This window comes from Phlebotomus papatasi, chromosome 3 (genome assembly GCF_024763615.1).
Source record: "Phlebotomus papatasi isolate M1 chromosome 3, Ppap_2.1, whole genome shotgun sequence".
In the NCBI taxonomy this organism is placed as follows: domain Eukaryota; kingdom Metazoa; phylum Arthropoda; class Insecta; order Diptera; family Psychodidae; genus Phlebotomus; species Phlebotomus papatasi.
In genome coordinates this window covers 56,289,068-56,313,382 of record NC_077224.1, presented here as the reverse complement: position 1 = coordinate 56,313,382, position 24,315 = coordinate 56,289,068, and the positions used below count along the sequence as shown (strand labels likewise).

Here is a 24,315-nt window from a genome sequence, read left to right as displayed (position 1 = left end):
CAGTTTCTCGCCGTAGAGGTGGCTTCGGGTTTTCGAAGCGAGAGTTCACTAGAAAAATTAAAGTGAGTATTAAAAATGAACAAACCGTTTAAGTCTGTCTAGGATATCACCTGTGCCTCTTTAAAAAACCAGTGGCCCATGCTTTTCCAGCGCTCTTGTTGGTTTTCCAGCTTTCTGAAACATTTTGGCCAATGCTGATGGCATAACTGAAGGCCAGTTCTCGGGTTTGCTGTAGGGTGAGGCCAAAATTGACCTTAGAGGAAGCCAACAAATAATTAACAAGGTTTTCTTCTTGTTGCATAGTGAAAAATTGCCTTCCCGCATATTTGTTAACCATTTCCTTATTTTGCAACCCCATCATCAAGGGCACTTCCTGCGAATCAGCTAGTTCTTTTCTCACATTTTTAAGTCTCGAGAACAGTGTGCTTCTCCGGATTTTGAATATCACGGCAGCTTTATTAAGGCTAAGCCTTTTTTGGACAACCTCCTGAAGAGCTTCCTGCGCATGACTGTTTCATCAATGCTGCTGAGTTTTTTATTTTTCGCAGTGTGTTTCTCCATCTTTTGTAAAACAAATTAAATGTGGCATCTTTATCACAAAACTAAACACAATTTCCTTACCTTTTTTATTGAATCACAAGATTTTTAGTATATCACTCAATTTATTTTTTCATCAAAATCATAACACACAAGTGAGGTTATGTTAGAACACTAAAATTATAGTGTTGCCAGATTCACTATGCGATACATAATAATTCTTAATATCCGATCGATGAATATGGGTCAAGTTTGCGAATTTTTTTCCACCCACAAAAACGGCCTTCTTCATTCCAAGAGGTTTTTATACAAATTTAAACCCTAATAACCCCTCTACATCCTGTGATAGTAGTTTTCCAAAAAAGTGATATCAATCGTGCAATATTGTACAAAATATTACACATTAAAATTACAGTTTTGCACCTGTTTTTAATTTTTGCTTCCTGAAACTAGGAAAAAAGGATTACACACCCAATTTTTTCAGGAGAGGTGGGATTTAAGAGTAGCTATTAAAATATATAGCCATATGTGAGATTCATAAAGGAATACGGAAGAAATACGAAGTGTTTGATGGTAGCGTATATGCGAAACATCAAAGCCTCCCCCTAGACGCTTTTTCTAGATATAACAAAAATTAGGGTGGAGTAAGTACTTTATGCCACTTTAAGGTTTCATATGCTTGTATTTTTTATAATCTTTATTTAAATAAAATGAAATTTTGTACAAAGATACCTTAATTTAATTTTAATAAAATAACAGAAAAAATAGCTCTCGAAAACTTTCACAAATACACAGCACAAGTCCTATTCTTATTTAATACCAATTTTATGTGATTATTAGAGTATTTTAAACGATTTTTTGCACATTTTCTATTTGATGTAAAAATCAGTCAAAAGTCACGATTGTTTTTACTGAAATTCGCGAGGTGCGCCACGTGTAAAATGTATGGGAAAATGAATGGCCAAAAGTACATACGCAGCCGAAAAAAGTAAGCTCTTTTAGCCATATCCGATTTTGATTTAATTTGCTAGAAAATCTTATTAAGGATGATATCACAATAAAATTTAGTTAATTAAGAAATGGACTTTCATTGAATAACATCATATATTTTCATCAAAAACATGAAATAATGCAAAACAATTTCTCTCAACATTAACAAGTTTCTTAAGAATTCCATGTTTTTTTAGTGATTGTTTACCTTGTCGAGAATTTCTTTCAACAACTTAGAATTAATCAAGTCGATACGAAATCAAATATGGTTTTCTGATTCGTTAGATTAGAGGTCACGAAATAAGACCCATTTTTCTGTTCTAAATAAACTCATAATTGCCTTACAATGTGATTTTACTTTAGGTGGCCAAAAGGGATGACTCTACCCTATGTGATCTTTTTACAATGTTGATAATATTTGAGAAAACTTATAAGGGAATCCCTCGAATGATCGCAGTTGCTATCTCGAACCGTTTGGCTTTTAGTTTTAGTAACGGCCTTACGGACAGACTAACAGACAACGTGACATCACTTCTTAGAAATCCTCTGATTCATGAAGATATTATGGAAAGGGATAAAAATATAGGGATTACTTCTGTTGTTTTTTCTAGTGTTCAAATAAAACAATAAAAAATAGTCTAAAATAAATAGTAAAAAGATATAATGAATAGGGTTGAACGAACACCTATTCGATAAGGAACATATTTTGGCAGTTTTGTCAAAATATTGAAATTTATTTAATGTATCTACTAAAAATTAATTACCTATGTATCTAATAAAACGCAAGTCATATGATGTTTTCTCATTTCCATAATTACAAGATCAAAAAAGGTCTATATTTTTTATTCCTCAATTAAATAGATAAACTATCTAAAGGCGTCTACACATTGGGAGCAATTTTCGTCAAAAATTGCATTTTTGACAGAAATTTGACGTTTCCCCTACAACGATGCAGGGAATTTCCTTCAAAAAAGCAATTTTTGACAAAAATTGCTCCCAATGTGTAGAGACCATAAAGGGCCTCACACACTACACTGAGAGAAATCCGAAAAAGTTAAAATAACATTCCGGAAATGTTAATTTTACCCTGCAGTATTGATCTGAAAACGGTGTAAATATTACCCTTTTTAGGTGTATTATGGGTCAAAATTACCTTTCTTTCATGTTGATTTTACTCTTAAAGGGTGTAAAATTAACATTAAAAAATGTTGATATATTTTTACACTCTAAAAGTGTTAGTTATGACGAAAAAAAGTTAATCGTAGCCTCTTTTTTTTCTCAGTGTAGGAGCAATTAAAAAACATGCTTTTTAAAGAAAAATTCTTCTATTTTCTGGGAAGAAACGTCAAAATAAAAAAAAGGAAATTTTTGACGAAAAAATGCCTCTGTGTGAAATAAGAATTTTTTAAGCTAATGGGGCTTATAGTAGCATCAAAGTAGTGGATGAGTGAAAATGTTTCCGCAAAATGCTTACTATTTCAGTGAATTCAAAATCAAATTTTAGAGCAGAAAAACTGAATATATTTCTTACAATTTTTTCTATTAGCGTAGGGTGGGGCAGTTTTACACAGCTATTTTTTCAGGACTTATTTGATAAACGAATATGAACCATGTTCAAATCAATTATGTTCCAGTAGTTTCTCTTGGGTATCGACTATCTTAAAATATACAGGACAATTGCTGAATAAATATTTTTCGTTCATAAAATATTTACTATCGAAAGTCATGTATGCGTGAAACTACCCTACTCTTTGCTATAGTATTAATTCTTTAGGAGGTTTAAAATTTTAATCTAAAAATTAATGTAAACAATACGGTCTCTGAAAAATTCTCTACATTTGGTCAACAATTCAAAGATAACTCTTCAACTAAGTTTTTTTTGCATTTCATTTGATTCAAATAATCCTATAGTCATCCAAATTCTATTGTTATATTATTTTGAATTCTGCACGTCAGAATAAACATTCAATGTCTCATTTGCAATTTTGGGTAAATCCCATCACTTTCTAAAACTCTGGCATAGCTTATTGATTTGTCTTCTTTGTGTCTCTCTCAAGAGCTTCTCCACTGTTTGTTGATGTGGTCTTGGTCAGGGTAGAGGAGGAGAGAGAACACAGCGGAATTATAATCCCGTTATGACCGTCTTGCAGAGTGACAAAACCATCATTAACGGCATGGCATCGTTTGAACAGATCACGTGGGCACACCGTTAAGAACCAAGTGTCTAGAGAAGACACTCGTCGGATGCGTCTCAAAGTTGAGAGATAAGGAGGGAATGGGTGGAAAATAAAGGAGGAGGAAAAGTGTTAACCTTGTCTTCAATGCCATGAAGGGGATGGTAAAAAAGGAGCGTGTCAGCTCCTTGGCGTCCTGACGTCATAGCCTTGTCTCAAATCCCATTGTTTCTCAATGAAAAAAAAACTCTCTCAAAGTCTTCCTCATCTCTTCTCTCACATTTCTCCATCATTTCCCACTCTCATACTTTGGCTTAACTGTAAGATGGTCGTTTGGAAGATTCTGGGAGGAAATGAAACATTTTTTTATACTCAATACCGTAATTAAAAAACAAACATTTTACAAGGTGGTTATTTGCCTTCTGGAGTAAGTTTTAGCTAAATATCATTTTAGGTCACGCCCCTCTTAGGAGTTTTTAAAATTTAGCGACTTCTTTTGAATTCCTATGTTTTAAATTTTAATATTATTTTTGGTATTTTCTTATTATTATATCGCCTTTATAGAAGACCATCACCATCAGTTTTATCATGGACGCGATCCGAGAATTCCTACTTAATAAAAAAATAGACCACGCCTCTAATGAGACCTATCTAAAAGTAAAGAAGATTATTTCGAGATTTGTAGTGTTTTCAAAGTCTTTTATGTTTGATTTGATAAAATCAAATTCACATCCCTATCTTTCGCAGATGTTTTGCATTTTTCTATTACAGTCTTTCATATTCTTCTTCTTCTTTTCATCGTCACAAAAATTCAATTTAGTTCAGTCAATTTTTGAGTGCGAAAGACTAAGGTAAACATTTGGAAAATGTTTGAGAAAAAAGGTATATGAATTTTGATTTCATCAAATTATCCTGATCTAAAAGGTGTGTTGAAGGCTTGATCTTATAAATTAGATCGATTTAATTTTTGATTTAGTATTTTTTTTTCAATTCAATTCGATTCAATTTATTTTCATCTCATTCCGTCTTTGTACCCCTATTTTCATATATCCATCGCCGTCTTAGCGTTGATTCCATTCCGTTTGCTTTAGAAATAGGGGAAGGTGGGGCTACTTTGAGCTGTGGGGCTAGATTGTTATACGATTTTTTCGCCTATTTATAAATAATAAATAAAATAATGTAAAGACTTAGCTGGTCCTTACAATTATTTTATTTAGATCCACAATTGTTTTGTCTATCCAAATTACATCATGTTAAAATTATAAATTATAAATATGCGAAATACCGTATAACTATGTAGCCCCACAGCTCAAAGTAGCCCCATCTCCCCCTAGGACAGACACAATTAATAGAGGAAGAAAAACCACTTCCGAGCCAAAGGCTGTTTGGAAAAGTGGGTGTTTTTTTACATAAAAAAAACCACAAAAAATTACAATGTCCAGGAACAGGAAGTACTAGCTAATCAAAATTTATTTCGGATTTTAATTCAGACAGTAATTTCTATTTAGCTGGCTTTTAAAATATAACCACTTACACTTACTTATTTAGGGGAAAACAACAATATGTTAATACTAATTTTTCGATATCCTAGTGTTTCCATATGTTTATGTTTCAGCGTTTATTCAAACAATATAAGAAAAAATGTGGTTTTCGAACTGGAACGAAGCTTAAGTGTATGGAAATTAAGTTGGGAAATGCGGTATCGTTTTTATTATTTTATTTTATTCTTCATTAGCTGAAACCAAACTATGTTTCCCGCCTTGACATGGTCGAAATCCAGCAGTAAATCTCTTCGAGAGAAAGTATCTGCTACACTTTTTATTTGCTACGCAACATAGGGGCGTGGCTTATTTTATAAGGTGAATAGCTCTTTGTGCTTAATCTGTATTTGAATTTTTAGGTGTAGTTTTACCAAAAAGGGCCAAAATAGTACGTTATTTAGTATTGAAAATTTAAATATTGCAATTTAGTTGAGTCTTTCTAAAGTGGGCGTGGCCTAAAATTACTTAATTTCCGAAAATAGGTTTACAGAAACTCTGAGAAATTTGCGCTAGAGGTATATTATTTGAGGATCTCCAGAACAAATCCTCTGACCCTCTGGATGTTGTCTTCTTTTCGATTACGGGAGAATATCTTCTCAGATGGGCATTTACCGGTTTTTTCTCTTCATAACACATGAGATTCTCAACCTGTCCTCTGCTTGACTTTCCTCCACAGAGAATCTCTCCACGATGGTGGTGGATTTTTTGAGCTGGTGCCTCTGACGCGATATAGAGTGTCGGTTTAGTTGGTGTTTGGAGGCAAACAGAGAAGCACACGGTTTAACTTGGAAGCCAATCATTTCAAAAGTTTCTCTCTCCAAAAAAAGGTCTCAGTTCTTCACGGATTCCTTGTGGAATTTCAAAGAATCATCTGAAGGGGAAGATGTTTAGTGGATTGGTGTGACAAGAAAAGAAAGGAATTTTAATGGATGTTGGATTTATTTATTTTTAAATAATTTTTCTTTTGCATTAGTCAACTGTGTTCAGGAAAAGTGTCTAATCTCTTTGAGTGATTTTTTTTCTTCGTGGCCAAAGTGAATCTTTCTTAAAGTATTTTGTGAGAAAAATCCCCTGAAGGTCAAGAGGAGTCAAGATTTTCTGTAAGTTTTTTCTTTCCCTGAAATATGGATTTTCTCCCGAACAGACGTCCCTCTCCCAAAAAAAAAGTGTCAAGGTCAAGGTAGAGAAAAGATGCAGCTCAAGAGATGAAATCTCCTGAGGAAGTTGTCTGTTAAAAAAAAAAGTTTATATAGAAGATGGGAGAGAGAAAGAGAGAAAATGTGGGTCTGGGTCATGAGAGTACATTTGTGAGATTCAGTTCAATTGTAATTTGTAATGTTTCATTTGCAATTAAATAAGGAGATTGAGTATTTATGTATCTTTCACGCGGAAATAACTTACTTTTTTCTGTTTATGCAAATTTATTGGAACAATATTTTTAAAACAATTGAGTCCAATGGTTATATTCTTTCTCCATCTGCACTTTGCCATAAAGGCACTTTTTCTTATATTAAATGAGAAAAATATGGATTATTTTTGAGGTCAAGTTCAGAGCTGATTGGCAGCAAGAATAAAGAGAAAAATGAGATAAACTCTAAGTTAAATGCAAATTTCACTTTAAAAAGAAGTTTTAAAGTGTCTCAGAATAAACGAATTTTCAAGGTTTCTTCTGCACTTTGGATTGATTAAATTTTCACACTTAAGTAATTTTATGGTGCTCTCATGGAATCTCTTCTTTGGCTCCATTCCACTGAATTTATTGAATATTTTAAGCACGCCAACCCATCAATTCTTTTCCACATCACTTAATCATTATCCCAAGGGGAAGACAATTTTCTATTTCGTCACTTGGTAACTGCAACAAATGCCTCACAAGAAATTTCTTCAGAGCCAAAAAAAATTTCAATGAATGATCTTTTGTGTTTAAAAAACACCCACCGTATAACTTGCTAATTTAATTCTTAAAAACTGTTTTCCCCTGCCGTGACAACTTTTCTTTGTGTCCCCAAAAAACTCATTGAAATTATATTTGCACAATATTGCTGTTTCTATAATGTTAAGCTGTCCCAAAAAAACTCAACAATCAAAAATGATAATGTCTCAATCTCAATGGAATATTTATTGAATCATTTAATGCTTGGAACTTCCCTAACTTTAAATAAATCATTAAATTATTTTTAGGCACCATCAATAGAATAAGTGTTATGATTAAAATAGAAGTTTGCAGTGGATTTCCCAAAAGAAATGCAGTGGATTTTGTATCAATAAAAAATAATTTCTTATCATTTATGGGGGCTCTCTCAAAGTAGAACAATTTAAATTGCTTTATAAATAACCCTACCGGATATTTAGCTAGATTAATACTGCAGTGTTCACAAATGGCTATTCATTTTTATAACGCGGAAAAACTAGAGAAAAGCGTGAATCTGCTTCAAAAATAGCAAAAAGTATTTAATAGTTAACCATAAGTAAAAAGACTAGAAGTTTATTAGCATAAGCTTATATTTTTCCTACTTTTTATACCAGTTGAGATTTTATTATTTTTATCTAACTTTTTTAATGCGATAATTAACTGTGATTTGTCGACAAATACAATTGAAGACTTACTTTTTGAAAATGTCTTTTATCTGATTTTATTTACTAAGACATATCCACGATAAAGTGGTCTTCAGACTAGAGGTTTAACCCAGTTCACGAAAGTCTCAAATTCCTAAATGGCAATCATTTTTTTCGGTTTTTGAAAGTCTTATAGATCATTTAGGGTAAATGCGCCAAATTCCGGCCAGCTTGCAATTCCGGCCACCTTTTTTGTTCCTCGAATTTCCATGAATTTTTAGATTTTACGTACTCTAGAGATTATACAATGCAAAAGAATAACAAAAAATGTAGCTTAGACAAACGAGATGACGTGAAAAAGACATTGAAAGAATTCCTTAAGGGCAAAGAACTATGAGAATGAAGGTGGCCGAAATAGGGCACCAATGCTATGTTTACATTTTTATTTATTTTAAAATGTATTAAGAATGATTTTAGAGTAAATAAGACGATAAACGGTGTACAAGGTTCCAAGTAACACTCCTTAAGAAGAAGGAATAAAAAAAATCAATTTTTATTAAAAATATTACATTTCAAACTTGAGATTTTGACGCTTACATGCAACTATGCCGAAATTTGGCACACTTACCCTACTCTGAATATCCAATCCTAAATCAAAATTTTCCCAAAAAGCTTTACCAATTACTATTCAGAGAAGTTAAGCCATTTGCCTAAGCCTTACGTCTGAAGCCCGTATAAAAGTGTTCCCAAGAAAAATGTTTCAAAAACAAAAACTGCTTAATGTTTAAAAAGAGATGGCAAAGAGTACAAGTTTTGCGGAATGCTCGAACTCACGAGATAGAGCCCTCCGTGAATTAGTTTTTCCCATGATCTTCCAGTGCTTATTGGTTTAATAGAGATCAAACTGATTCATAAATCATAAAAGCATTTGAAAATAAAAAAAATCGGTACTTAACCGATTCATTAGCGATGAAGACCTATGCAGGCCGGTTTAGAATTTCTAAACCTTTCCAAAAAATCCAAATTTAACCAAATCGGTTGAAAAATGGGCCCTCCAATGGTGTTGACCTTTAACTTCCTTCAAAATGACGAATTTTCCGATCATATGTTTTTACAAAATGTTCGTCTGGACTACCTCTAAAACGTAACCGAAAATTATTGAAAAAAGCTTGGGCCAATTTTGGGAAAAACCAAAAAGCATGGTTTTGAAGGGGTTGGAGAGTTGGGTGAGAAAAAACGTCTGGAGATATTGTTTTTTTTTTTATTGGGGGTCAAGTTTTGGGGGTTTATTGGTTTATTTGGGGGTCAATGTGCAGATCGCCATCCCTATTATGATTTTTTTGGAAACTTGCCATACTTTTTTTGAATCTATTTTTTTTCCATTCACTACGAGACTTTGCAGTGTAATATTACTGTCCTGGTAATTGTTTCAAGGATTTCAAGAAAAAAATGAAATAAAACGGTAAAACACTGCGAAATGATCTTGCTGAGGACTTGATGAAGGAAGTCAAGAAGCTGCGAAGTTTTGCTAAAAACTTGAATAAAAAAAAACAGTTTATCTGAAGTAAAATTAAAAAAAAAAATTTTCTTCTTTTTACATTATGTAGTTTTTATTTTTGAAACATTCTTCTGGGGAACAATTTTCTCGTGGACACACTTTATTAGGAAACTTTCTTTATGCATAATTTGGTCTGTTGAAAAATTTTATTGGAAATTGCAAATTGTTCGATCTTTTTTCTAAATCGGATCAGAAATATGTTCTGTATCAATATTTTTGTTTTAACTTTGTCTTGGTTATTTGTTCTATTATATTGTTTTATTTTAATACAACATTTATAAATAATTTATGAACATTAAGATTTTAGAAAGTATATAAGGCCTAGGGGAATTCTGTAACGCTCTGACAATGCCATATGACAAATTGCGTTCGAATCTCAGGAGAACTTTTTCGAAAATGCGATTCTGTAGCCGTGACACTGCCATTTCAGCTTACGTGACATTGTCAGAAGTCACATATTTGAGATTTCTGGCAATTCAAATGACCAATTTTTAAACAAATCAACCAAGACAGACTATATTTGCATAATATCACTAACTAAATAAAGGCATTTCATTAAAAAAATCGGTTAATTGCATTTTCGAACTCATATGATATGACAAAAAAAGCTCGATTGGCTTTGTCAGGTTTCGAACTCACGCGTGACAATGCCACGAAAATTACAGAATTCCCCTACTGATTCAACGGTACTAAGCTCCTCAAGTTATTATAAATCATTGAAGAGAATGAAAATATAAGACGTAATATAACTATATTATCAAGGATTTCAAGACCGTTCCAACGAGCCTAAACTTTCCAAAATCGGTTAAGAAATACACTCTCTAGAGTTTTTCTAACTCTTGATCTTGAGAAAGTCTTATTAGCTATAACTCAAGAACATTCATAAAGAGACACCTTGAATTTGAGATAAATTTAAATTCATTTAAGAAATTATTAACAAGACTAGCTGTATTTCTGTTATTTTTACTTATTTTTTATATTATTTATATCATTCTCTTAATCGATAGTAACTGATAAGTTTCTTTTGCATATATACTTATTTTAACAGTTATGTTTTTTTTTTAAATATTGATTAATCACTCCTAAAGTTTTGAATCCATCAGTGCGTCTTTTGTTTGACTTTTTTTTATTTTGAAAAGGTCTTAATTCCTTATTTGCGTAAAAGATATTTTATTATTGACTTTTAATTACGGTTAAGTTTGTTGTTCAATCCATTTTATTAACATAAAAATTCTTTAATAAATCTTTGTCTCAGGTCGGTTAATTAGCTTTTAAAAAAGCCATTTAAGAATTCCCCATAGGCGGACTGATCTTTATGGAGTAGATTGATGAGTAATGTAGATGCAATGTTGGTGTTGTTTTCTGTGTCCAGGAATTCCCCAAAGCGAGTTTACGAGAGAGCGAGAGAGGAGTGTGCGAGATGACTTCACAGAAAATCACCCTTCCGGCACTGCTGGTGCTGCTATGCGCCTGCATGGTGGAAAATCTCAGTGTAGAAGAGAACTATGGCAATGGCTTAAATGTGAGTCTTCCAGAACCACGTGCCTATATCCCAGATGCGCATCTACTGGACTTTGTCTATCACAATCACGAAGAGATGACACGATTTCTGCGTGCAACCAGTGCACGCTATCCAAATCTCACTGCCCTCTATTCCATTGGGAAATCCGTCCAGGGACGCGATCTCTGGGTGATAGTTGTTTCAGCATCGCCATATGAACATATGCTGGGCAAGCCTGATGTTAAATATGTGGCAAATATCCATGGGAATGAGGCTGTGGGAAGGGAACTGATGCTGCATCTCATTCAGTATTTTGTCACCAGCTACACCACTGATCCCTACATCAAGTGGTTGCTGGACAATACCCGTATTCACATTTTGCCCTCATTGAATCCTGATGGATATGCCGTGAGCAAGGAGGGAACATGTGATGGAGGTCAGGGACGGTGAGTACCAAATATTTTTCAGATCATTGAGTGTGAAATATTTCGCATTCAACTTTAATTTTTCAAAGGTCAGCATCATTTTTAAAAAAAGAAAATAAATAAAAAAAGAAAATAAGAATAAAATTTTAAAAAAGAAAATAATAAATAAAACCATAAATGAAATGAAATAGGGATGAACTTTGGGGCAAACGGTTTGAGATACTAATTTGACGCCTGCAATTATAACGAGAAAATGTTTTCCAATAAATGTTTGTAATAATGATATTGTTGGACATTTTTTAATGCAATTAAAATTAATGCAGTTCGCTACTACGTAAGACAGTCGTGAATAAATTCTTTTTTAATTGCTTCTGCTTGACAAATATAAGGCGAAGGCTTTCAGGCTTCTAACAAACTTTAGCTTCGAACAATTCATATTTTTTCCATGTTCCTTTAATGAATCTGATTTAATTTTTTCCTGGAAATATATGACAAGGTTAGGTATTAAAATATATTTCCACTAGGTCAGATTCATAAAAGGAATATTGAAGAAATATGAAGTGATTGAAGCCAGAGTATGTGCTAAGCCTGAAAGTCTTCCTCCTATATTTCAATTCAATTTATTTTCATCTCATTTCGTATTTTTACCCTCCTTTCCATGCGTCCATCGCCGTCTTAGCGTTCATTCCAGCCTCCAATATTCTTTTTTTCCATAGTTAGATATTTCTCAAACAGTGAAAAACCAGAGCACAGAATAATCATTCTTTAAGCACTCTTTTATTTTGCATTTTTTCGATATACAAGTTTCTTTTACGACAAAATAATCGGAATTAAGTATTTCAGAAATGATAGGTTTGCTTTAGCTTATCTTCAGTAAAATTTTTAACGTTAGCAATTTTTAAATACGCAAAAATTTCTCTTAAATTTGTCAATAAGGCATTTCTTTCCTTCAGGTACTAAAAAAAGGTTTTAGAGTGAACTTATTCAAGGTATGCCAATTTCGGTCAGTCTGCAATATCGGACACTTCTTTTATTTCTCAAAATTGCATAAAATAGTTTTGTTTTTCTTCAATTACAAGAGATTGTACAATCCCAAAGAAACAATTTGCGTTGCTTTTACGAACTAAATAAATGCTGTAGAAATAACCTGGATAGAGATCCGGAAGGACAAGGGATTTCGTGAAATTTATTGTCAGATATAGGATAAATTTATTAAGATCTAATTAATCTTAATTATTTAGATCTAAATTAAAGGTGATAAACGACTTTTTTCAAGTTACCAATAGCGCTTCTGAAAAAGAATAGCAAAAAATTCTAACTTTGAATTTTGGGGTTATATGCAAGATGTCCGAAATTTGACACAATGTTTCCTTAAAACAGAAATTCTATAGAATTTCAGCTGAAACCGTATAATATTATGAAAGCAAAATATAAAATAGAGATTAAATATTTTCTGCAAAACCGTTAAACAAATAATTGTAATTGATTGATCAGAAAAGTGAAACATATTTTGAGTTAACCGTTAAGGTTTAATGTTTGCGACTTAAGCTCACCTGGCGTCATATCGGATTCAGACTGGAGGTTTAGCCCAGTTCCTTTAGGTCTCAAAAATCTTAATACACTGTGCAACAGCCAAAAATGGGATGGAAAATAATGAGTAGTTTCTTGTTCCTTGGTATGTCGTGAACATTTCTCCCGAAGAAACTTGTGGTTCATCACCTCAAGTTTCTGAGATATCTTAAGAAAAAGATCTTTAAGAAATTTTTCGAAATATTTGAAAAAAAGGTGTTTATAATCAATAACGGTACATCCTAGGATGTTGGTATCAAAGGATAACTCAAGGATGTGTAGAGGAGGATTCAAGGACATTTTTCCTGGAACATCGCATATCCCTATCCCTTCATTTTTTAGATTTGTTTCATAAACTCCTAAATATCCTCCAAATCCATGAAAAGGATTCGTGGGACGATTTGAATCCTTTACAAAAATAGTCTCCTGAATATCATAGTGTTAATCAGATCAATCTTTAAAATCCTAAATCGTTTATACAAATTTTTGGGTTCTGAAGAATTGCAGTATTCCATCACTGAGAAAAAAAAGAGGGTGCGATTAACTTTTTTTCCTCATAACTTAAACACTTTTTAGGAGCAAACATATATCAACATTTTTGAATGTTAATTTTACACCTTTTTAAGGATAAAATTAACATGAAGAGGGGTAACTTTAACCCCCAATACACCTAAAAAGGGTAATATTAACACCGATTTTGGATCAATACTGCAAGGTAAAATTAACATTTCCGGAATGTTATTTTAATTTTTTCGGATTTCTCTCAGTGTATGACTAAGCCTCAAGTCTGAAGCCCGTATTAGTCTGATAAATTTCAAATTTTAGTGCTTTGTAAGATTTTTAATTTTTTTTCTAGGATTCTCTAAATTACTTAATAAATAATAACCCACTGAGAGAAATCCGAAAAAGTTAAGATAACATTCCGGAAATATTTATTTTACCCTGCAGTATTGACCCGAAATCAGTGTAAATATTATGCTTTTTAGGAGCGTTAGGGGTTAAAGTTACCCTTTTTCATGTTAATTTTACCCTTAAAAAGGTGTAAAATTAACATTAAAAAATGTTTATATATTTTTACACCTAAAAAGTGTAAAAGATATGAGGAAAAAAGTTAATCGCACTCCCTTTTTTCTCAGTGTTGAAGATATCGTTTTATCGACTTGACATGGTACCTTGGCCTTTACGATTCCTACTCAAGTCAATTTAAAAACTATTTTATTCGAAAAGTTATTAGATTTTTACTAAAGTTTACTTACTTACAGTTTTTCGATAAAGTTATGAGGAAAAAAAGTTAATCGCACCCACGTGTTTTTCTCAGTGCCGGAATTACAGCCAAACGAACACCAAAATCTATAAAAAGCACTTTTAGTTGATTTTTGTTAATTTTAGAAAGATTTTGCTAAATTTTAGGATTCATTCATTCTCTGAGACTGCTTGAATTTGAAGGAATTCGTAAAATTTAACCCTTTTTAACATGAATCAATGTGAAAATATCCGACCATGTGTTTTATAATACTATAAACATAGCTTTGGGTGATATTTCGGCCATCTTGATTCTCATGGTTTCCGGAATTTCCGGAATTCTTTAAAAGTCTTTTTTTTACATTGTATAATCTCTAGAATACGCAAAAACTAAAGATTCATGTAAATTTGAAGATCAAAAAACGTGGACGAAATTACAAGCTGGCGGAAATTTGGTGCTGTTACTCTATTTACATTTGGCTCAGTTCCTTTCCATAATCGCAGGGATCTTAAAAAAGAGTTAAATCTTTGTAGTATATATTTGACTTAATTAAAAGCATAGGATCGATAAGCTTTAAGTGAAAACCCCAAATTATTATCCCTAACCGTTTTCCTTTTAGAGAAGGTGTATAAATAAATATCCAGTAAGGAATTTAGGCTGTTTTAAAATTTATGCAAAAAAAATGTTCCAAAGGTACAATGCTCGTGGGTTTGATCTCAATCGCAACTTCCCGGACTACTTCAAGCAGAACAATAAGCGTGGTCAGCCTGAGACGGATGCTGTGAAGGAATGGATCTCAAAGATTCAGTTCTCGCTTTCTGGCTCGCTGCATGGTGGTGCTTTGGTTGCCTCCTATCCCTACGATAATACACCGAACTCTAGTAAGTATCCAATCCATCGAACATAGTGTCCCGCTTTTCGTGGTCGTTGGCGTTGAGAGAGAAAGTCAACCGTGATTTTCCGGCATGAATGAATGAGCATGAATGGGCTTGAGAATGTAAGAGCGCATGAGATGATTATTTCAAGTTCATGCAAATAGTAACAGGGTATTTCATAAGTCCAATTTATTAAAAGGTAGGGAATAAATTAGGAAAATTTGCTTAGTTAGAAAAATCGAGTTCTTTTTGCAATGTAATTTAAACTGTTTGAGATATCCCTTAGTAAGCTTTGTTGACCATCCGCTGGAATTATAACTATTTATTCAAAATTAATGAATTTCAAAAAGAAATCAACAAAATATTTGCAATTTTTTTCCCTACTGTGCCCCCAAAAAAAGGAATTTGTCGGTCTTCTGCACTATGCTCGTGTAAGTTAGTTTTAACCAGTTGTTTTTATTGAGTGCAATTAAGAAGAGGAAATGGATTCTCGCGGGAATCTTTAATTATGGTGATTCTGCCCAACCTGTTCTACAATAATCTCTCTTGTTTAAACTGGTCCCCTCTTGGGCGCAGTGTTCCAGAGCTATGCTTCGTCGCCATCGCTGACGCCCGATGACGACATCTTCCGTCATTTATCCCTCACTTATGCCAGCAATCATGCCAAGATGAGTCGTGGAGTAGCCTGCAAGACATCCTCACCGTCCTTCGAGAATGGTATCACAAATGGTGCTGCCTGGTATCCATTGACAGGAGGAATGCAGGATTACAACTACATCTGGTACGGATGCATGGAAGTGACCCTTGAAGTTTCTTGCTGCAAATATCCTCCAGCTCATGAACTCCGCAAGTATTGGGATGACAATCAACTGTCTCTCGTGAAATTCCTCGCTGAGGTCCATCGTGGTGTCCAGGGCTTTGTCACTGATTCTAGTGGTACTCCCATTGAGAAAGCTTCTCTCAAGATCAAGGGCCGAGATGTGGGCTTCCAGACCACGAGATATGGAGAATTCTGGCGAATTCTTCTTCCAGGTGTCTACAAACTTGAGGTAATTTGTTTTTTTAATAGAATTTTGTGGCTTTTCTCATCGATTTTTCTTTGTATTTTTAGGTTTACGCTGATGGATTCATTCCTCGTGAGGTCGATTTTATGGTGGTGGACCAGCATCCCACACTCCTCAATGTCACTATGCAGCCAGCCAAGGTAGGCAAATTTTATTAAATGCGGGTTGTTTGAGGAGTTCTTGTAGCATGAATCATTCATTGAACTTGTTGCAAACAGTAATGGATTTTCTCTTTTGCACTTCAATAATATCACAAATTGGAAAAGGTTTTATAAGTTTGAAACACCAAAGGGAAATATTTTGGCTTAATTTTAATTTATTTATTGTAAAGTGTAGGGAAAGGCTTTGAGGGTTCGCACATAAAAATTATGTCCAAATTTTGTGATTTTTTCTGACTACTGAAAAATCTCTTATTAGATTCATAATCCCACCTCTCTCTCAAAGTCCCAGGAAATCGTTAGATTTTCATGTAGTGGATAATTAAAATTTAGTGGTGATTTGTGCGAAGGCTCATTCAAATTTTTGCCTTCGCATACGACCATGTCACCGTTGAGGAGCCCATTCTCACCGTAAATTTAGCACTCGACAATAAAATTTGCACATCATTGTTCAGATACAACTCTAATCTACTTGAGTAGGGTAAGTGTGCCAAATTCCGACCAGCTTGCAATTTCGGCCACCTTTTTTGTTTCTCGAATTTCCATGAACTTTTAGATTTTACGTACTCTAGAGATTATACAATGCAAAAGAATAACAAAAAATGTAGCTTCGATAAACGAGATGACGTGAAAAAGATATTGGAAGAATTCCCGAAGAGCGCAAGGAACTATGAGAATGAAGGTGGCCGAATTAGGGCGCCAAAGCTATGTCTATATTTTTATTCATTTTAAAATGTATTAAGAATGTTTATAGAGTAAATATTGACGGCAAACTCTTTACAAGGTTCCAAGCAATACTCTTTCAGAAGAAAGAATAAAAAAAATCATTTTGTATTTAAAATATTACATTTCGAACTTGAGACTTTGACGCTTGCATGCAACTATACTAAAATTTGGCACACTTACCCTAAATCATTTGTACAAGGAATAAAAACGTTTAAATCAGTTGTTTTGGAATTTTTCTAAAACATGTTTTGATGACACTAAAAAACAACTTTTTTATTTGATTGTTTATATACAATTAAATTGCTTAAATAATCTCTGCCCAAGGTGTGAATTAGTGACTCTTACAGTGAACCGTGAGCGCCACAGTTATCCATCCCTTGGCTTTGCCTATGGATTATTTTAGGTCATACGGTCACATCTTTTTTATTGCACAAGGGAATTGTGTTGAGTCAGTTCAGTAATATCCTTTTCGGCCGTAGGACGGTTTTATCGACGCTCTTTTTGTCCTTAAAATGCAGTCCACGATCGAATTTGCACACATTCCGAGTTTTAAGGAACCCTGAGGGTATGCTGTGACCCTAAAAAACTTTAGCTACCATAATCTTATCAGTGCATTCTATCAGTTTCAGCTGAGATTCTTGATTTCTTTTGTTTTGTTATCTGTTTTTGAAGAATGTCCTGCCGAATGTTTCATTCATGAACGTCGTCGATGAACCTAACTTGAATTTCCTTCTGAGGTTTTCTCTAGAAATTGTTTTGCTGTTGCATTTCAATTTCAGTTTTCATATTAATTTTATTTAAATTAAATAGAAGTGGAATAACAAACTAAGTCTCTATAGTTCAATTAGTTTTAAAAAGGACACAAGGATTCAGTATTTCCAAGTAATTCTCCATTATTCGATTCAAATATGTTGTAACGGGAAAATGTGTAAAAAAAATGGGTAAAACTCTGGAATGCTAGTAGTCGTGGCCCAGGTGATTTATAAATTTATTATTCAGTTTACAACGTGTCGTGAGAAATTTGTCGTTAAGCCAGGGGTCACACTGCCCAAGAGTCGAACGCTCTTATCAATTGCACCACTTACCCCCTTTTCACAAGTTAAATTGGTAAAAATAGTCCTTTCCCGCTATTTAATGTTTTCCTATAGTTAAACCCATTTCAGAATCAGAGGAAAGTGATCAGCTTCCGAAAGCGTATATTGCAAATTTATCATTTCCTAAAATGTAGATTATACCCCATTAAAAGAGTAGAATTAAATTATATCCTGAAAAGGAATATGGACAAGATGGGCGCTGGTTCTGGAAATGCCACAATAAAGGAGAGTAGATCGCAAAATTCGCAAGATCGGCTGAAGCGGTCTTGATATCTTTATGAAATGTGGCATAGGCTAAGTGTATGACTAATTTTTTATCCATGCATACTACTCCCTCTCCTGGCCTTCTGGTTGCCTCTAACTCCTGATGATAGCCACCTTACAAAATAAATTCTTTTCATACAAATTATTATTACTGCATTGAAATTAATAAACACTGAATTTCATAATAGATCAACTTAGAAAATAAATTGAGAAGCATCTACATCTACAAAAACATATTTAGAAAAATTCAAAAAATTAACTGCTAATACCAATAATAATTCATCAATAATACAAGTACACGACATAAAAACATGTTTTGAAAAGAGATGATAATGAGGATAGATCGGATAGCTCCCTTTCTTTCACTCATCTCAACGAGTCCAAAAAAATTATAATAAGAAAATCAAAATATTGTGCATCAAAAACATTTAAATCTAGAAACTGTATCGTGGCTCTGGCACACCTTTTAGATCAGGAAAATTTCAGGATCAGGATGTTTAAAAGCAGAAGAAATAGAGTGCGAGAGAATGAGATAGACATATGCAAAGCATGTGAGTGAGAAAGAAAGGGATTTGAATTTCGACTTCATGAAATTTTCCTGATCTAAAACGTGTGCCGGAGCTATTATTAGGTATTCAACTTCTTTCATTTAGTCATAAATTAGACCGAAACATTCTTTGAGAAGTTACCTTTTAACTCCTGTTTAGAGTTATAAGATGACTCCTACTTTGTGGCGATTCCGGGATCAGCGCCCATATAGTTTTGATTATTTTGCCTTCTAAAGGCCTCTGCACACTGGGAGCAATTTCTTTAAAAAAATCATTTTTAAAGAAACTTTCCCCTATTCTTGTAGGAAGACGCGTCAGATTTTTTTTAAAAAAAAAGGCAATTTTTGACGAAAATTGCTTCTAGTGTGTAGACAACATAGTTTTTTTTTATAATAAGGGAAGTAGGGTTTCATTGAGCTAAGGCTACACTAAAAACGTTGCCTATTTTTCTTATATTTCTAAATGAAACTGGATCTAGCCATAATTTATTTTAGGTCCACGATTTTTTGTGTAATTATATTTACATTAAAGCCCAGCTTCTTTTTCGAATATGCGAAAAAATAGCATTTTCAATGTAGCATCTCTTCCTCCAACTTTGAAAATTATTTAATTAGTTTTCTATAAAATTTTAAGACGTCATGCTCTAAATTAGATTGTGTATAATTTCGTGTTGTCTAGAATTAATAATTTTATTATGCATCTTAAGGTTTAAATAAAATTAAAATTGTCATAAAGAAGACTAAAAAAACTTAGTAATTTCAGCATCCCTTATAGTTATATAAAAATATTTAATAAATTCAAAGGTTTCTAAGGAATAATCTAACTTTCTAAAAGAATAGTATTTTCAGAATTATTGTGCACTTAGTAGGTTTTCCTCTTATTTAGGGTTATAATCAAAGGTCGATTAGTTATTTGGTTAATTTCGTTTTTCAATGAATTCAAAGTGCTGAAAATATTCAATTTTAAGCTTAATTTTGCTAACTTATTAGCAATATTTTGCAGAGTCTCAGGATTTGGTGTTCATTGAGTTTGTAAATAATTCAATTAATGAAATCAGTAATTTTAATAGACCCTAAATAAATAGATGTGCAAGTAAAGGATAAATTCTGAAATTATGAATTGTCTTTTCTTTTGTGCCGTATAGTTTTGCTTTAATAAATTTTAAGTTATTAGGAAGAAATGGGGAACGTTTGAGGGACAGCTTTGAAATTGGGCTTTTTTCCTATTTTTAAACGTAATTGAGCCTTATCACAATGTATTGTATTCGTAATTGGTTTGTGGAGCTAGATATTTGGAGCTAGACGATAAGGTACAGTTTCATTATAAAATAGTAGAAATAGCCCAATTTTAAAGGTGCCCAACTTCTCTCTTCTGATTAAAATGAAATTTATTTTTCTGCTAAACGGAAGTAAAGCATTATTATTTATAAATAAGTTAATTTTCTCGTAGAATATACTGACTTTTTGACCAAAATACTAATTTTCTAATCTAAAACGTTTTATTTTCAATTTTTTTTCTTTTATCAATAGAATAGGGATTATAAGGGGTTCCAGAACCCCTATCTTAAAGTTGAAATTATTATTTTCAATTAAAGAGGTACTTAATATTTTTTTTTTATAAATCGCTTGATCTGAAGAATTGAAGGCCGTGCTTATATCAGGATAGGTTTTCCAGAATATTTTTTTGTGGTGAACGGATAAGATGGGGCAATTTGGAATCATGTCTAATTCGGAATTTCGAGTTTTCCTAACGGTTTTAGACTATCGAATGTAAAGTCTTGTACTTCTTCGTGATTTTCTTTTTCTCTTTGACCATCTGAAACTGTCATTCACCAAACCATCTGAACTCAATGGGTCAAGTGGTAGAGCACTCGCTCTATGATGCAAAGTGTCGCGTGTTCGAAGTTCGAATCCGCTTTAGGTCAACAGGAATTTTTCCGGTGTTAAAGGTGTTCGAATTGTATTCAGTGAGCTTCACTGCTTTTGATTCCACGGGCATGGGACTGACAACCTCATCCCGTACAAGAAAAAAATAATATTGCAAGTCTAGAAATCCCCTTGTGGAAAGTCCTAGTTTCTCTATGGAACGTTGTGCCAGAATTACTATTTATTAGGGTAAATGCCCTAAAGCAAAATCATTTTCAGACGCTTTAACTTTTAAGTTTTTTTAAGATCATATTTTTTCTGAAGAAAATTATATAAATTTGCTCCTTAACTCTTCTGGAGTGTTACTGTTTAATGAAAATTCTTTAGATATAAAATAAAAACTTCTTAAATACAAAAAAATACGCGAGCGTAAAATGCTTCTATTGGAAACATATTAATCCAAATGGAGACAAAGGAAAGTTTCTAATTGGAGACAAACAGTGTAAGTGAAACCGCGACGAAAGGCTTCAAAAACCTTGTTTAGTTGCTCTTGAGTGCAGGATTTGTTCTTATTCCTGGTCTTTTCTCCTTTCCCATCTAAAACAATAAGAAAATCTCTCCAAAAAAAAAAAATCATATTTCCGGGAAGCATTTGCAGACACTTCAGAAAAACCCTTTTTCTTCACGAAATAGGTAATTATTTCATTTGTAATCTCCACGTACCGTTAACAATAAAGATTAGAAGTTAATTTAACTAAAATTATCCAGAAATGTGACATTAAATGTTAAATAAAACGAATAAACAACAGTTTCATTTTGTTTTTCATTGGAAAACATGGTCGATCGATGAAAAATTCGGTGGTGAAAAGATGCACTTTTAATTTTTCTGAGAAATTAACAAATTAAAATTTGTGAATATGAGTAGATTTTCGCTTTATTAGGAGCTAAATTAACTAAATAATGAAACTGTGGTATAGAAAATATATAAATATAATAATTTAGTACTGTATTTATCGTGAAAACAATGATGTTTCCATTTGGAGTAGCGAAAAATTTCCATTTGGACCAGGTTTTGAATTAGCTTAATTTACCCTATTATTATTATTATCTGAAACAGTTAGAAAATTTCAAAATTCTAAAATAGATATGATTCCGAATTACATCATCTTAACCTATATCAGTGTTTTTGAGGTCAAACATAAGATGTCTAAGACAATTGAATAGATATTATAATGAAGCCTTTGAAAATTGAATTAGCTTCATTTTGGACTTTCTAAAGTGATATCTAAAGATTGTTAATATGTGCAAAAATAAGAAGTATATAGTTAAGAAAATCCACTGCTGATGAAATAACGACACAGATGTTTATTCACTGACTGCATCATTCACTAACCTGCATTCTTTTTCACTCTGCTAATGAAATGAGGTGATGGTCAAATAAGAGTAAAATGGAATATTTTTTTTTGCTCGTTTTTGTAGGGATATCACATGTATAATTTACTAAAGCTCACCACAACCACAACATCCATCCCAAGAACACCGTCTCCACCAAAGGCGACTTCCGACTTGATAAGTTTCCCTGAATAATTATCAACTGCCATAAGTAGTCCTATATCTTGTTGCTAATCTTTGACTCCTCATCCCAAGAAAGAAAAAAATCTTTATTCCGTGTGTTCTTGATTAAATGAATTTTTGCCAAAAAAAAACAGATAAATGCAAAAAAAACTCAATGTAATTAGAGAGTGACAAATTTAATTGCCTTGTTGCACTTTGTAAATACAATATAGTGTGTTCCCAGTTTGTGGTGGAAGATTACCCAGCCACAAATTTAATTTAAAAAAAAATTGATCTTAATTGGAAAGATTGAGGTGAAAGTATAGCATGTTGAATTTGTGATTTTGATTAAAAGTTCGATTGCGAAAAAATAAATCAAAGCCATTGCACTTTCTTGCCCGTTCTTTTTGCAGCGAAATGACGGAACATACTACCGTCCAGTGATAGCGCCCCAATACAGACCACCACCACCACCCACCAGCCAGGATGGTGGTATTTTGTCCTCAATCTCTAGCGGATTCAGCAATTTGGTGAGCAACTTTTTCGGCTGAAGCTCCCTCTCCAAAGGCACTTCGTCGCCAGTGACTGACCAAAAACAGCGGAAAAATTCACACGATATTCACGAATAACCCATCTTTAGTACTTCTGTGCATTCCATTTAGTATTATTGAGTGTATTTGTATTTAATTTCTTTTTTTAAATAAATAAAAACGATAGTGATCGTTATTTTTGCCGTACTTTTTTGAATTGTTTCAGCTTAAAACTACTTAACACAAGGTGGCGTTGGTGTGTGCTGTCAGTTCAATGCGTTTTTTTTGTATCATCTGAAAATTATAAACACAAAAAAGTGCTCCGCTCTTAAATTTCTAAAAATATGTTTAAAATCTTATTGGAACTTTATTTAGTGGTCTACGATGTAGCTAAAATAAATAAAACGTGTTGTGTGGTGGGGGGTTCCTGTGAAAAGCCTTCATTACTGATCAGTGTGAGTTTTGGGGCTTTGTTTTGATTTCCAAACAAAGAGTGCGAAAAAACAATTGATTCACCAGCAAAATTACCCAGGAAACCTTCGGATAATCAGTGATTAGGGATTATGAGTAGGTCATCTGGATCATCAGGAGGCAGGAGGGTTGTTACGGCTAAAATCAAAGTGACAGATCCGCAGGAAATTGAAGGAAATGTAAGGAGACTTTCGAGGGCTCTTCCGGAAGAGTTCTCACGGTGTCTTCCCTTTCAGACCTTCACAGACGATCAATTGACACTTATTGATGAAACCCTGGACTTGGTGATGTATGAAAAATTTGGCAGGTTGTTCGATGATGACGATTTCGTGAAAAAATCCACTCCGGAAGCATCTCCTGGACTTACAGAACAATCTTTGCGATCTTCCGCTTCAAATGTTCCGAGGCAGAAGCAGGATAATCTTGTTCTGAATGTCACAGAAGTCCAAGAGAAGATCTGTCGGTGCCTATATGATATTTCTAGTCATCTACAGAGGCATGTCTCCTTTGAGGATGATGAAGAAGATGAAGCAATCCGGAGGATTAGGAGATTTGAAGAGTTTTCCATTAGATTGTCCAGGAATTACTTGTACAGAGTAACTTGCTTACTTGCTGAACTTCCTGCCACAAAGTACAAAAAGCTCCTTGACAAAACTAATCAGCTCTTTACTGAGATTCTTCACACTTTGCGATTCTACTGCAACAATATGACAAGCTACACGAATGATATGCAAAGAATGAAGCTCATTGAGATGATAAATGTGATTCTTAAAACTTCAGATGAATGCCTGAAGATGAATATTTTCGACGAGGAAGATGAACTCATGAAGAGAATAAGTGAAATGTGTATTGAAATTTTGAGAGTGACAAAAGTGTTCAGTGAAGTGCCAAAGAAGCCCCCAAAAAGGGCCCCAAAAGCAAAATCGTCAAAGAAAAAAAGGACACCGAACAGCAGGACCGTCGAGATGAATCCTCTTGCTATGTATCTTCCTCAGCAAAAGACTCCTAAGAAGACTCCCAGTCCCTCATTCAGACTCAATCTTCAGGTATGGCAAAAAGAAAAATCTCTGAA

The 24,315-nt window shown here is 33.4% G+C and overlaps 2 protein-coding genes across 8 annotated transcripts in view; both read left to right on the top strand.

Moving 5' to 3' along the window:
- The first annotated feature begins 5,874 nt into the window (after positions 1 to 5,874).
- LOC129806919 (carboxypeptidase M) lies at positions 5,875 to 22,968 on the top strand. Of its 6 annotated transcripts, none has more exons than XM_055855778.1 (7): positions 5,908 to 6,342; positions 10,729 to 11,303; positions 14,788 to 14,975; positions 15,371 to 15,400; positions 15,546 to 16,018; positions 16,081 to 16,173; positions 22,656 to 22,968. In XM_055855778.1, exons 2-7 carry the CDS (start codon positions 10,777 to 10,779, stop codon positions 22,791 to 22,793), a joined length of 1,449 nt encoding a protein of 482 aa, XP_055711753.1. In that variant the 5' UTR covers positions 5,908 to 6,342; positions 10,729 to 10,776; the 3' UTR covers positions 22,794 to 22,968. The 6 variants fall into 6 exon arrangements, with proteins under 6 accessions (XP_055711756.1, XP_055711753.1, XP_055711752.1 ...); XM_055855777.1 differs by having other exon boundaries at positions 15,356 to 15,400; XM_055855779.1 differs by lacking the exon at positions 22,656 to 22,968 and adding an exon at positions 22,168 to 22,617 and having other exon boundaries at positions 5,910 to 6,342; positions 15,356 to 15,400.
- A 97-nt stretch (positions 22,969 to 23,065) lies between these two features.
- Positions 23,066 to 24,315, top strand: part of LOC129806920 (uncharacterized) — a 45,792-nt gene continuing 44,542 nt past the window's right edge. For both annotated transcript variants that reach the window (XM_055855784.1, XM_055855783.1), the window contains exon 1: positions 23,066 to 24,289. In XM_055855784.1, coding sequence (XP_055711759.1) covers positions 23,336 to 24,289 — 954 coding nt within the window. In that variant the 5' untranslated portion in view covers positions 23,066 to 23,335. The remainder of the gene's footprint in view (positions 24,290 to 24,315) is intronic.